The sequence below is a fragment of the Fusarium phalaenopsidis genome (genome assembly GCF_050370095.1).
Source record: "Fusarium phalaenopsidis strain FUZ10S chromosome Unknown contig_32332, whole genome shotgun sequence".
NCBI classification, from domain to species: domain Eukaryota; kingdom Fungi; phylum Ascomycota; class Sordariomycetes; order Hypocreales; family Nectriaceae; genus Fusarium; species Fusarium phalaenopsidis.
Window position 1 is genome coordinate 3,400,452 of NW_028145391.1, and position 13,741 is coordinate 3,414,192.

A 13,741-nucleotide genomic window follows, 5' to 3' on the forward strand; every position below is an offset into this window, starting at 1 on the left:
CTTCCTTCTCAACATTCAAACACGCGTCAAAGGAATCACCATGGCAACAACGTGGGAGGTCGAGCAGTTGCCCACAGACAGCCTCTGTGCTACCTCGAGCTATGCATCGTTACATAGCCTCCTTTCCAGTGGAGATTTCTCCGATATGACCATTCGATGCCGAGGCCGCGAGTTCAAGACGCACCGTGCGATCGTGTGCTCTCAGAGTTCTTTCTTTAAAACGGCTCTCAGCAGTAACTTCAAGGTTGGTATCTGGATTCACTATGGGTGACTTGCGCCTTGCTGATTTGAATGATGCTAGGAGGGCGCCTCCGGAATCGTCGATCTTCCAGATGACGATCCCGAGATCGTTCAATTCTTCCTCGAGTTTCTTTACACCGGCACCTACAGCGTCGACGATTCTAACCAGGACACAGTACTGGACGCTTCCGAAGCAACCAACAAACATATTCTCACGAGATTGGAATGCCCACCCGGTTCCACCGACTGCGCCGTCACCAAGTCCCCAAGGATCTTGGTGCCCAAGCCAGGAAGTCGCAAGGTGACGCCGAAGCAACAAACGAATGCAAGTCAATTCAGATGGAGCCCTTACGCCTTCAAGGCTTCGCCAGTGCCGACCGAAAACGAGAAGAAAACGAAGAGAAGACGGATGATGAACAAATCGATTCAGATCTACGTGTTGGCCGACAAGTACGATGTCCCGGCGCTGAAACTCTTGGCTCGGGATCGATTCTTCAAGGTCGGAAAGGGTTTCTTGGCGGGGGCAACAAGGTGGTGCTCAGCATCATGGGAAGAGACGGCATTCTTCTCGGAGATTGTGAAGATGATCTACGACAACACTTTCTCGGGACAAGACCCGTTACGACAAGCACTCCACATGATTATCGGCATGAAGACTGGGGACGACGTGATGAAGGAGAGGATGCGGGAGGAAATGATGCTCAACGGGGAGTTGGCAGTTGGGGTCGTGGATTATCTCGAGGAAAAAGCTAAGAGACCTGATGTGTCTTGGCGGGGGACATCAGGTACCAAGCGTTTGAGCAAGTTGGACAAGTTGGGGGTTTGATTGATCCATTGCCCTAGCTTTAGATATCGCAGAGTAGGTGCTCCATTGAATGCAGAGCCAAGGAAACACAAGTTCTTATGAATCCCAAGACCAACAAGAGAAGCAACACCGGACATCAAACACCGGAGATCCAACCCCGGCGTTAAATGGCTTAAGTGAATACACCTGCATATTCCATCAACCGCCAACGTGCGTTCTCCCGCCAATCAAGTGGCTCAACCTCCAAATAACAACAAGACTCACCAAGCCAAGTGTTTGCAAACGAGGCTGTCATTTCCGGAAGGATCCTTTGAGTAGCTGACCCTCCTGGCAACTGACCAACACGAGTATGCCGACTCACTCAGGGGCGCCCCCTCGTCCACCGGAAACGAGTATAGGGATGAGGAGGATGGGATAGACCCGTTCTGCGCCACTTCCATTCACGCGTCCCTGTCAAAGCTGCTGCACAGCGAAAAGTTTTCCGACATGACGATTCGCTGCGGTGGGCGTGAGTTCAAGGCCCACCGTGCCATCATCTGCACCCAGTCCTCGTTCTTTGACCGGGCCTTGAGCAGTAACTTCAAGGTTGGTAATCACACTCGGAGGCGGGGGCCGTGTTGACGGCTATCCCTTTACAGGAAGCTGCTTCTCGGGTTGTTGAGCTGCCTGATGACGACCCGGATGTCCTTGAGCGCTTTCTTGAGTTCCTCTACACAGGGGCGTACTCCGACGATGTGAACCACACGTGGGGAAAGCCGTCCACTGCCGCCATGGTGAGCCCTGAAGAGGTTCAGGAGAATCTCAACAGCACACCTGGTGTGCCTGAAGATTTCTTAGTGGGTGACGAACGCCCGTCAACTCCCTGTCCTGGACTGCGGAATTCTAATCAAGTTGGACCTACCGGAGCTGACTCTGACGAGAATGATTTGGATTACAAACCACCCAGTACCACATCCACGGGGTCCAACTCCAACTCGGAGCCCGAGGAAGAATACAACGAGTTTTATGGTGATAGCCCTTCCAATAGCGAACAAGAACCGGAACACTCCCCGGAAAAGCCAAGCCTTAGTGCCAGGTTCGTCATGAAGCTGTCTGAGCTGGATGCACTAGACAAAGAGGAGGCGATGCAGAGATTGGTCAAGATCCGCAACGACATGGTGCTCCTCCTTCGCTTATACATCATGGCGGACAAATACGACGTACCTGCCCTCCGTCTATTGGCGAGGGATCGATTCTACCGGGCCGTCGAGCTCGAGTGGGAGCATGCGGAATCCTTTCCGGACATTGTGGACGAACTCTACCTCGGCACGCCGCAGACCGACACGGCCATGAGGGAGATTGTGTGTCGAATCGTTGGGAGCAGGATCCTGAACGACAGGGTCAGGGAGAAGATGAGGCCCGTCATGGAGAAGCACGGTGGCTTTGCCGTCGGCATTATGGAGTATGCCATCCACTCTGGTAGGATTCGATAGTGGCGGGATTTCTTTTCCTCGGCATCTTCCGCCAACACGTGGTTGATATCTCGGCGGTTTTGATTTTAGGCTTCTACTTAGAAGCACTTTTGTCAGATACGAATGCAGATAGTTCCCCTGAATCCAGTTTCTCGTGATGTTTGAGGACGCGCGTTGATAGGTAGGCAGCTGTTTAGGAGAAATAGAGACAAACGGAGAGAGCGAAGCGGGACAACATCAATGCCGTTGAAGTGGAACGTTTGAATACGCGGATCTGGGATCTCGCTTAATCTGTTGTCCTATCTTAATTGGTGATAATGCGGTTGTTGGTTGGATGCTCCGTAGTTGCAGAGTTTCTAGGTTTGTTAAGTCGGTGCCTAGATAGATTGCGCGTCCCACTCGAGATCACGGCGGCCAGTAACTTGCGGTAAAATGTCGTTACGGCGGAGATGATAGATTAAGTTGATTAATGATCAATGGTTGGCTCTTTTGAGGTGGTTGAAGCTCAATCAGGTGGCCACCGTCGTATCTGAGGCGAAGCAAGCCAGGAAGAAGCCCCGTCCGACTGTCAACGGAGCTGGGAAAAGACAATGGATCATCAGCCACGATCGGAAAATGCCGAATATCTGAGGCGAGAGTACTTGCATCCATCATGCCAGTCCGTTTGGGCTGGCATCATCGCGCGCCGTGGCTCTGGCCAAAATGCTTCTATTCAGCCTGATAGTGAACGCCATGGAGGAGGCTCGTGGGCGCTGGGGCCGGGAAGGATTCAACCATGGAATTTTGACAGGGCGAGTGGAGCTTACGTAGCCAGCCCGAACCGACTTGGCGAGATGCTTGGCTAACTTAGCGGCCGATCTTTCGTCATCCTTCCCCCTTAGCGAAACGGCACCTTGCACGACGACAGTGGCAGAGCCTTGTGCAGCAGCCTTCTTGCCGCGTGTCAACATCGATCGGTCTCGAACTCTGCCTTGTACAAGGGGGTTAAACCTTTGTAAAGTTGGTTTTATGGTTAGATGGATTGCCAGAAGGAATTCAGCCCTTGGCAAATATGGTTCCACTGTGACATGCACGCTTAGCCAGACGACGACTGCACACTGTTGGTAGCCGGGGGAAGAAGCCTCATCAGCCATTGGCCCAGCCGTGGCTGCTGAGAGGCTGTTGGTTGTGTCTGCATAATTGAAATGGGCAACAGTTGCGTGAGCGTCGTTTCACAAGCACAGCAAGGCGTTCTTTTTTGTTCAGGGGCTGAGTCGGAGGCTTTTTTCTCCTGTGGCACAGTACAGAGTACCTCCGTACAAGGAAGAGATCCAATCGCTACTTTTAGACTTTGGACCATGGGTCAATCGTTCATTGTCTGGCGTCAGACTGCAACATTCGCAAGGAATGTTTCATGGGGAGCGGAGGCGGTTCCTTCATTGTTGTGGAGTCTAGGCTTTGGCAGTGTTGGGGCAGCGCATGGCGGATCATCGCAACTCCAAGAGATTGTCACCCAGTTTTACCAATTCTCGTCTCCAGCTGGTCGTGTGCAAATTAGCTGGATCCTTCATGGCGCAACCGTCGTGGCAGCGACACCAGGGGAGAAGACAAGAACGACAGGGGCAAACAGGGCTTGCTCTCCTCCCCGGCAGTTGGCTTGGCTCCACGGCCACAGCCCTAGGTGGCGTGCGGCCAGTTAGATGGCCCGAGCATGAGATGATCTGTCTCGAATTAGTAGAGCTAGCGGCAAAACCTCTCCACTGGGACGGGGGGAGAACTTTATCTACACGCCCCCTTCACTCAACGGAGAGGAAGAAGGATGGGAACTTCTTGGGGGCGCAAGAGAGGGTGATCAACATAGGCGGAAACGTCAAGCGCCGCGGGGCGTGCCTGACTCTGGTGTTTGGAGAGGTTTTTTTTTACTCTCACGATTCAGGGATGGAGTGCGAGCCTGGTGCAGCAAAGCACAGTAAATGTACAAATATCAAGTGCAATGGACCTCGAGATGGGCTTGCTTTGTTTGTGCAGCACACAAGACAAAACGCACGCAAGCCTGTTTTATATTGTTCTCTCTCTACCCGGGCGCCACCATTTTGCTTGTCTGTCCCTCCCTCCCTTTATCTGGTTATTCGCTTTTCGATTCCCCTTTGTCATGCGAAAAAGTCCTCCCTCCCTCTGCTGCCTCATCCCTCGGTCTCCCCCCCATGACACATGTCTTCACACATTGCCCTCCCAGGCGCGACGGTGACGGTGCGGCCTCGGCATAGATTCTACCGCCTCAATGGAGGTTCAAAGCTGAGATTTGCCCGGAGGGGGTGTCTGCTGCTGTTTACCCTTCTGTCTGTCACTTTAACTTTATGTTACCTAGTATGTGATACTGCACCCGCATCTTCCCCTTCCCGCCCGCATCTCGCCGTCATAGCTGACCAACGCGACCAGATGCTTAATGACAGTGTTTGGCATCCCCAATCACCGATACATTTCGATTCCTCCCTATCACCGACTTCAATATCTGCCGGACACCGAAATTTCGTCATTGTCCTCCCCGTCGATGGACCGAGCCATGACCTCTGCAAAGTCATCAGCAGCATCGTCGCCTTGGGGTATCCCGCGCCCGTAATCGTCAACTGGAAAAAAGACTTTCACACCGACGCCGAGGGCATTGGCCCGTCACAGCTGGGCAAGATCACTGGTACCCTCAACTACCTGGAGTGGGCGACGGGTCCAGATGCGCCCGACCAGGACAGACTCGGCGACGACGATTTGGTGCTCATGCTAGATGCCCACGATATCTGGATGCAGCTGCCCCCCAGCGTCCTCCTCCACCGATACTTTAGCAGCAACCAACGGGCGAACAAGCGACTTTTCGAAGAATATGGCTTTGAACAAGGCTTAATGGAGCAGACCATCGTCATCTCTGCCCAGAAGGGCTGTGTTGCCCCGCGCGACAAGATCTCCAATCTCTACTGCCACGATGTGCCCGAGAGCACCCTCCCGCCCGACGTCTTTGGCTTCCTGACCGACTACAAGATTGGACGGTGGAAGTTTATGCGTCCCAAGTATGTCAACAGTGGCAGCTTCATGGGCCCCGCGGGCGACATGCGCCGGTATTTTAAGCGTGTCAAGGACAGGATGGACAGAGACTTGCTCGAGATCGACTCCAACGAGGACCTCGCTGGCGACCAAGGCATTTTCGCAGAGGTGTTTGGGGAGCAGGAATTGTGGCGCCGACATGTCCACCTCGACGACTTCGCCGACGACAATGCGGGCAGAGCCACTGCCGAGTGGTCACGCGATGAATTCGAATACCACCTCGGCCTCGATTACACACAAGAGCTCTTCTATCCGACCTGCTACTCCGAGGATGGCGGCTTCTTTGTCTCCGTCGACAACCCCGTCGCCTTGGAGAAGCAGTCGGGCGAGGCGGGTGTCTCACCACCACGGATACGGGGCGTCCCCGCCGATATATACGAGGCCGACAACCCGCTCTCCAAGCTGGTTGAAGCTTCAGACAAGGACCTCACATGGGGTGAGGTTTCTCTATACGTCGACTTTTGGACGACGGCGATCCCTGTGGCGATACATCACAATGCTTGGAGGAACGGCCTCAAGAGTCGGAGGTCGACCTGGTGGGACAAGACATGGTTCTTTCCTTACCTACGGAATTTGCTAGAGGTGCAGATGCAGCACAATAGCACAACATCACTGACTACCCTCGACGCGAGAAACGGCAGCCTCGAGATCAAGCCGTACCGCGGCGAGGGCGAGTTCAAGACGTCGCTGCTATTCGGCAAGAACAAGGAGACCAAGAGCTGGGAGCTGCGGGCGACCGACTGGGACACGGTGTGCAGCAACAGCAACGCCACGGCCGAGGCCGAGGCTCCCTGGTACGATGAGGTGTTTAGAGATGGTAGAGGCACAATATAGAGTGCATGTATTTTTTTTTCCCCTTTTCTTGTGTCGTTTGGGAGTTTTATTCATAGCGTGGCATTGCTTCATGACAAAGAAAAAGAGACTAGAGCAATAAGATGATACCTGGAGATTTGATGCTCCTCAATGATGTCACTATAGGAGATGAATCCCCCACCCACAGCGTGTTGATCTCAGAGATGCCGAGGCAGTGCCGTCTTCACCCAGGTCTCACATTAACGACCCACCTGGGTATGTGTTTCTTGATAAGCTTAGTCAGAATGATGAAGGGTCAGGTTGTCCAGAAGAGATGTTGGTTTCGTATAAATCTTTACCGAAAACACGAAAAGTTGCAAGGTAGGGAGCTTTGACTTGAAGTGCGCACTTTTTTTATCTTGAGAGAGTGTGGCTATGTTGGTGTAGATATCCATAAAGTGTGTGCATCGTTTCATCATCCCAGAATTCAAGTGATTGTTGCCTTTCCATCCCTGTCGTATCCCTGTCAGCTTGGTAGTCTTAGACGCGCGTCATGTATTATGGTCTTGCCAAAGCAAAAGTCCATACTCGGTTTAGTTCTTCTTGCATTTTCCATACAGAGGAAGGGAGGTGACCTAGAATAATCAGCTTCTGACATAGGGTATTGAGAAGTTGAGAACACACATAGCAGGTTAGGCCAGCGCAGCAGCCTCCATACTTTCCTCCACAGTCATCCCCGACTCTGCTGTTGCAGTCTCTCTTTTGGACTTGCTCTCCCTCAGAGGTGTCGGCTCTGGGCATCATTGCTGGGGCTTGGGTGATGGGGTTCGCGAGGGTGAGGCTGGCGAGGAAGGCAAAGGTGACGATGTAGGACTTCATGATGAATATCAGGTAAGTGATAGGGGTTGATATTATGAAGAGGACGTGCTGGCTGTTCTTGTGTTAGGATTGTTGGTATTTGATGAAGTCTTGATTTTGGAAGGATATCAAGCCAATTTATACCTGGGCAACTCTTCAATTCTTGACATGACGGTCTTCTGCTGGACCGTAAGCAATTGCGTGGTTTGTCTTGGAAGACAAATACTGAATGGATGAAGATGCTATGAATCTTTCTCCGTGCATCTCTTTGCCACATCATGGGAGAATATCAAAGGCAGTGCATCGTGTCTACCAACTACACCGCTCTGGTCGGAGCGATCGATGAGGCTGTCAGACTTGGCATAGTTAATCTTGTGCAAATAGGGTAGAGACAACATGCAAGTTTCACTGCCGTGACCGATGTCCCGAGGCGAGCGGATCTCGCCCAGAGGTATCTTGTATTGGCATGCTGCCGATCCTTTGTAACGTTGACAGTATGAATCTACTGTGTTAGGTCTGAATTGACCGCCTCTTTTCCGATTTTAGTCAAGGAATGTGTCAAGTTCGCAGTAGCAGTTGCGGTGTAGCACGAGTGATTTCGTCTTTGCATCCCCATTCATTCTCGAAACAGAACGATGATTTCATGCATCTGTATAGTAGGTCGGTATAGTATCTACTCTAGATGCACCATGACATAACCCGTCATCGGTGTCTCTGCTCCGCCATATTCAAAGCGGTACAAAGGATGAAACAATTTACAAGATCGGCATCACAGTAAGCTTACTTCAAAAGTTCCCGTGCCACGTGAGGACGGATCGTCAGTATGTTATACTAAAACGTCTGTCTATCTACACAGACTTGGTGGATATGTTTTCGGGTTGTACAAAGAGGCCTAGACTTCCAAATCGGGTTACATGCAGCGACTTGGTCGTCGTGTTGTATCATCCGTCTTCCTTGACCAATCATAATTGAAGGATCTAGTCAGAGGAATAGTACAGAACTTTACTAGCAGATCTCTGTGAATGGTAACTACGAACGGTCTTCTGGCTCAGTTATCCCATCAAGGGCCGGGCTTCAACTATAACAAAGAGCACATTATTAACACATCATAGCATCATATCCCAATGCTAACACAGTGGCCTTTGGTAACTACGAATATTACATCCCTCCGAGTGAAAACTCTTATTAAGATGCAGAGTAGGCATCCATCCATCTCATATAATAGGAAAAAGAGTTGTACACAAACAATCGTCAAAACGGCTTCCTTCTCAAGAGGAGTTGCTATCGCTAGTTGGCTTTGATCTGGTGAAGCACCATAATTCAATCACTTGATGGCCTGTCTGTATCAGTAGATAGCAGAAACGAGCTTTGTTCTGGAAAGGCACGGCCTCGTTTCATCCCATCACCAGAGACTTCAACGGCCTTAACATTAATGCAATGCAATGCAAATGCAATAGCTAAACTTAGATGCATTTTACTACAGGTATCAGTAGGGAAGAAAACTATAATTAAAATATTGCTAGCTTGAAAATGGAAGCGATGACTCAAAAAGTTACTTGATGCGGCATCTAATACCTATATAATGCACTTGAGCCTCGCTTCCCCTATTCCAATAATCCAACCTCGACCTGAAAATGACTTGTTGTGTGACAAAATCTATGGCCCGCAGGGCTCCAATGAAGAAGGTATTCCCACCGGAAATCGAGCTCTACATCCTGCAATAGCTCATGACGCCGCACAACACGTCAAAGGACAGACTGGCCCGTCCGTCGAATTTCGCCTGTGTCTGCAAAGCTTGGCAACGAATGGTAGAGAAGTCAACATTTCATCACATCTCGCTGCGTCCAGCCTGCATTTCAACATTTGAACGCCTTGTTGGTCCTGCTTCTAGCCGTAGAGGCTACGTCAAGCATGTCCTCTTGGAGACACCAGTCTGGAAAGATGATCATTGACCTCTTTACAAGCATAATAACTACATCTTCACCTGAACAGTTTCGTGTCTCTGGACAGTCCTCTCTACCTGGCAAAGCCACAGTCTCACAGTTGAGCTCGGCATCTTTTCGTCTTTTGAGACACAAATGCATTGCTTGGTTTTGCCGAATGATCGTCAGGTGCCTGAATGTATTCTAAGCAATCCACATACAGATCACGCGAGTCGCTTTGAAAATCCTCCCACTGATCCGCTCTTTTTGAATGAATGGAAATGGCAGAAGCGGTCATACCTGGGCTCGTGGGCCCTCGAGTTTGGCGAGAATCATTCTCTTCCCAGGGCACCAGTCATCACCCGTCTTCTCATTCGTCGACGGTACCTTCGAAACATTAGTCCAAAAGCCCTTTCCGACATGTTTAATGCCGCCCCCTGCCTTGAGGTCATCCATCTTGAGAGATGGTGCTACAATCGGACAGAGAGCGATAGGGAGTGGGACAATGGTTAGTTCCACCCATTCCAGCACAGCATGATCAAGAATGCTAATACATGGAATAGGTTCATCGCTGATTGGGCTTCATATGCCATCTTCCCTGAAGCGATTCAGTTTCTACGACGAGTGCGGTACCATGTACCACCGTCAAGGAAGAATGCGAATACCACGATCGAACAAGCGACTTCTCAGGTCCCTGGCAGAAAATAAATGGAGCAATCAACTCGAACATCTCTCCATCTCCTTCGCCTTTGATGCCCAAGACTTTTTCTCGTCTCATTTTTCTCACAATTGGGCATCTTTAGTCACACTTGCACTGACCTCAAATCTCGTTCTAAAGCATTCAAGCGCCGTGGTCAACGAGCTGCTTGTGAATGTAGCAGAGGTCGCGAAGTATATGCCCAGGCTTGAGATTCTTGAGATCTGGAACTGCGAAGCCAGAGACAGCGAGGCTGGCATTTTCCGTTACGAGAAGCTGGATCGGGCTAGAAACATCATCTGGCAGGGCACGTGGGACCTGGACATATCGAGACAGGTTAAACGGGCTGGCAAGAGGTACTTGTTGGACCAGGTGGTGGACACTATGAGCTTGGTGTAGAGGTGATGAGTCTTCAACCTGAGGGGCTCGTAAGTTTGGGCCCAATCTACCCATACCTGAAGCTGAGGAAGCATGTACTCGATGGTATTTCATGGACGCAAGTATAATGTGGAGAAACGTGGTAGAAGGTGAAAGGTCCCGAAACGCCAAAATAAAAATAGAGAGTCCAACAAAACGCAAAATCCACACAACTCGTCCTTATACCCAGAGTCTGTATCTGATTCACTGTCGTAATCATCCTGAGGCACCAACGAGATGTCCCCGGGGAAGCCGTCATCGGCCATGTGACGGGTGGAAAGCTCAGCCATAACTCCCAAAGAAGAAAAACAATCCCCCCAAAAATCAAAGAAAGACTGGCGATATGATGTTCTGCTCATTCATTCTCGCGCAGCACCAACACCCTACCTGTTCCATATCAACATGGTATTGTGAACTTGGTAACGCTTTCAAAAGAAGCCACCAGCCACAAGAATACAGAACACAGTTCTCAACACATGCCAGCATCAAAACCCAATTGAAAAGTACCACAGTATAGGATCAATATGGCATATTGCCTCTCATCCTGGATAGCACCCCTGACATCCATAATCCAACTCGTAGAGCTCATTGTGCGTATAGCACCAAGCTTGGTGTGCTGTACAATACCCGAGGTCATTCTTCCAGTAACATTGCCCCTCCGATTTGCGAGGGCATCTGTTTGGGTCGTTGGCCTCAGCGACACAGGCAGGGCATTGCTCCGTCTCGGGGTACTGTTCATGGGGGTGACGGCTACACCATACCAGGGCGGGGCAAGAGTTGCATCCCTCCCACTTGAGGTGTACCAGGTAGTGTGTCGAGCACATTGTCTGGTGTTGGGTACAAAACCCTTGGGTTCTGCTGAATCGACAATTGCCTCTTGCGGGCATTCGGGCTCCGGGGCAATGGTGAGAACTTGTGTGAGCCTTGTTAGGATTAGGCATGGTTGGGATGGCTCTCGGCGGGAAGAATCAGGTTTCAGAAGCTGCAATTTGCGGTTGGGCTTCAGGATGATGGGCCACCAGGAGTAACGCTAGGTATTTATCTAAGGTTGTCGGCTGAGCTCAAGACATGATTCTACAAGGCGGTTCGAATTGGGCATTATCTTGATGGGATACCGCATAAGGCAATGAGGCCCTCTATGCACTTTTGAAGTATTAACCACTCATATTTCAACCAAGAGAATTGTGCAAAAGTAGGCAGAAGTGCAAGAGATATGTCAAATCCAGCTGACCACGCTGTGCGAGAGTCGGCGTGTTCTGAGTGGGCGATACCAGGCTCGCCGGGTCATGCGCTGCTCTTGGGTGCGAGTGGTGTGAGACGGATCCCTGCAGCCCGGTGAGTGCGGAATGTATAAAAGGGGCAGCTCATTTGCTTTTGTCACACATGGTTACGTAGCACACGCAGCCGACATGAGAAAGCAAGCTTTTGGACTGGTGATAAGATGTTGGGAAACATCGGGCTGCGACGCTGTGGACATGGGCTCCTTGATTGGAGGCTCAGCGGTGCAGATTTTTACTGCCGTCATCCGACATTGACGACTTTAATACTAGGATGGGACCGAGGATAGAATTAACTACTCCAGCCTCATACCCAGCTATAGTATGGCCCTCCTTTACCGAGCTGAAACAAAACCGCCTGATTTTCCATGACTAAGCCTAGGGGCGAGGTGTTGTTGGCAGAGCACAGTCTTGATTCACTCCCAGCCCAACAACAACAAACACACCGCCCTTCCACGTCCAGCAGACAGGACGGATCCTGTGCGAGTCTTCAAAGCATGACTGAGAGCATTCGCAGCGCGTCCCCGACTTCCACGGCCGAGTACGAAGATCACGAGCCGTTTGAGACGTTCAAGCACAAGGTTCCGCGGCTATGCCACCTCTATTGGCCATCTTACGACCCGGAAGACTTTCGCATCGAGCGAATGAAGGGCGGCTTTAGCAACCGGGTAATTGGCATACACGTTCGAGAAAAGCCAGCAATCGCTTCAGAGGAACCGGAAGTCGCACCAGAGCCTCCTCCAGCTTCCCAAATCAAGAATACAGAAGAAGGGAACATGGCGCCTTCCAAGGAGAATTCTGCACCACCCAGGGACTCTCTTCCCCCAGGAGACTACGTGCTTCGCATCCCACGTTTTCAATCGGCACATCTCGCCTATGATAAACGCATCCTGGATCTCGCGAGTACCTACACGGAATTTGGTATTCCTAGGGTAGTGACCATAGACGAGGACCCCTCGGCTACGAATCCTATCGGGCAGCCATACATCTTGCAACTCAGGCTCCCCGGACAACGCCTGATTGATATTTGGAATGAATTGAATCAACAACAACGAATTTTAGTTACGAAGCAGGTGGCCGCATTTTCCCTTGATATTCAGAAAGCCACCAATCCAACAGGCGGTCTGCCAGATTTCGAGAGCACCGAGACTTCTGCCCAAGCCATCCCCACGAAGGATTTCAAATTTATAGGCGACGGCGAAAATTTCAAGAAGCCAATTGAGTCACAGCATCCAGCCAAAATGCTCTACGCGCGCCTTCTACGCTGGCACAAGAAGTATTCAGGACCGGGGTTTGGAGACGGACCTTGGTTGGGCTTGATCGAGATGGTCAAGTCAATGCAGGCACTGAACGGAACATTTGGACCAGATACGCCAATATACTATTTCCACCATGGAGATCTCTTCCCCCGCAACATCATGGTCGCTACTCCTGATGACAAGACAGCCACTGTGACAGGAATTTTGGACTGGGACGAAGCCCACTTTGCTCCAGCCGTCGTGGCATTCGCTCCTCCAGCTTGGCTGTGGGTTGAAGCGTACTGGAGTTCTGATGTAGAGGAGTACATAGATGAAGAGCGCATTTGGGCCCATGCTCAAGAGACACCTAAGAATGACGAGGCGAAGGAACTCAAGGATATCTTTGAGAAGATTGTTGGGACTGAATTCCTTCAGTACGCTTATTCTCCTGATGCTTGCGAGGCAAGGAAGATATGGTCTTCGGCTAAACAGCGAATTGGGAAGAGCTGGGTTGTTGATGAGCTTTCCAACATGCTCGCGGCGTGGAGGTCAGGCAGGGACGGGGAGGCGGAAAATGTCAAAGAGGAACTCACAACGCCTATTGATACAACCTCTATGGACGAGAAAGAGGTTGACCCTTAGGAAATAGGGCTTTTTTCTTGTCTTTGGAATAAAAAGAACGCCGAGAGCTGTACGTTTAACCTATATTTTTAATACCTTGGCTTTTGGAGGATTTCACTTCTCTATGGGGAACTGTCTCAGATGAGATCAGACTAGTTGGACCAGTATCTTTCGAATGATTTATTAACTAGCTGAACAACACCCATCGGTTCGGCCAGAATTGTGCCTAGATACTCTTGCTCTATGACCTTGGATGACCGAGTTCACCGCATCTCTTCGCAGCCCTATTGCAAGGGGGGTCACATGGTGGGAATCTGAAGGGGCTCAAAAAGGAGTTGAGGCTCTCTCTCA

The 13,741-nt window shown here is 50.8% G+C and overlaps 4 protein-coding genes across 4 annotated transcripts; 3 read left to right on the forward strand and 1 right to left on the reverse strand.

Annotated features, from left to right (window-relative positions):
- Window positions 1-40: 40 nt before the first annotated feature.
- On the forward strand, window positions 41-2,517 carry LRP88_14073 (BTB/POZ domain-containing protein; the record flags this gene model as incomplete). The annotated part of the gene is made up of 4 exons (XM_083250425.1): window positions 41-244; window positions 302-951; window positions 1,411-1,630; window positions 1,684-2,517. 4 exons carry the CDS (start codon window positions 41-43, stop codon window positions 2,515-2,517), a joined length of 1,908 nt encoding a protein of 635 aa, XP_083094759.1.
- Window positions 2,518-4,686: 2,169 nt separating this feature from the next.
- Window positions 4,687-6,402, forward strand: LRP88_14074 (glycosyltransferase domain-containing protein; the record flags this gene model as incomplete). Its single annotated transcript, XM_083250426.1, has 2 exons — window positions 4,687-4,842; window positions 4,915-6,402. The coding sequence occupies 2 exons, from the start codon at window positions 4,687-4,689 to the stop codon at window positions 6,400-6,402; spliced, it is 1,644 nt and encodes a 547-aa protein (XP_083094760.1).
- A 551-nt stretch (window positions 6,403-6,953) lies between these two features.
- LRP88_14075 (uncharacterized protein) lies at window positions 6,954-7,239 on the reverse strand (the record flags this gene model as incomplete). The annotated part of the gene is made up of 2 exons (XM_083250427.1): window positions 6,954-6,995; window positions 7,045-7,239. The coding sequence occupies 2 exons, from the start codon at window positions 7,237-7,239 to the stop codon at window positions 6,954-6,956; spliced, it is 237 nt and encodes a 78-aa protein (XP_083094761.1).
- A 4,789-nt stretch (window positions 7,240-12,028) lies between these two features.
- LRP88_14076 (phosphotransferase family protein) lies at window positions 12,029-13,411 on the forward strand (the record flags this gene model as incomplete). Its single annotated transcript, XM_083250428.1, has 1 exon — window positions 12,029-13,411. One exon carries the CDS (start codon window positions 12,029-12,031, stop codon window positions 13,409-13,411), a length of 1,383 nt encoding a protein of 460 aa, XP_083094762.1.
- Between the last annotated feature and the right edge of the window lie 330 nt (window positions 13,412-13,741).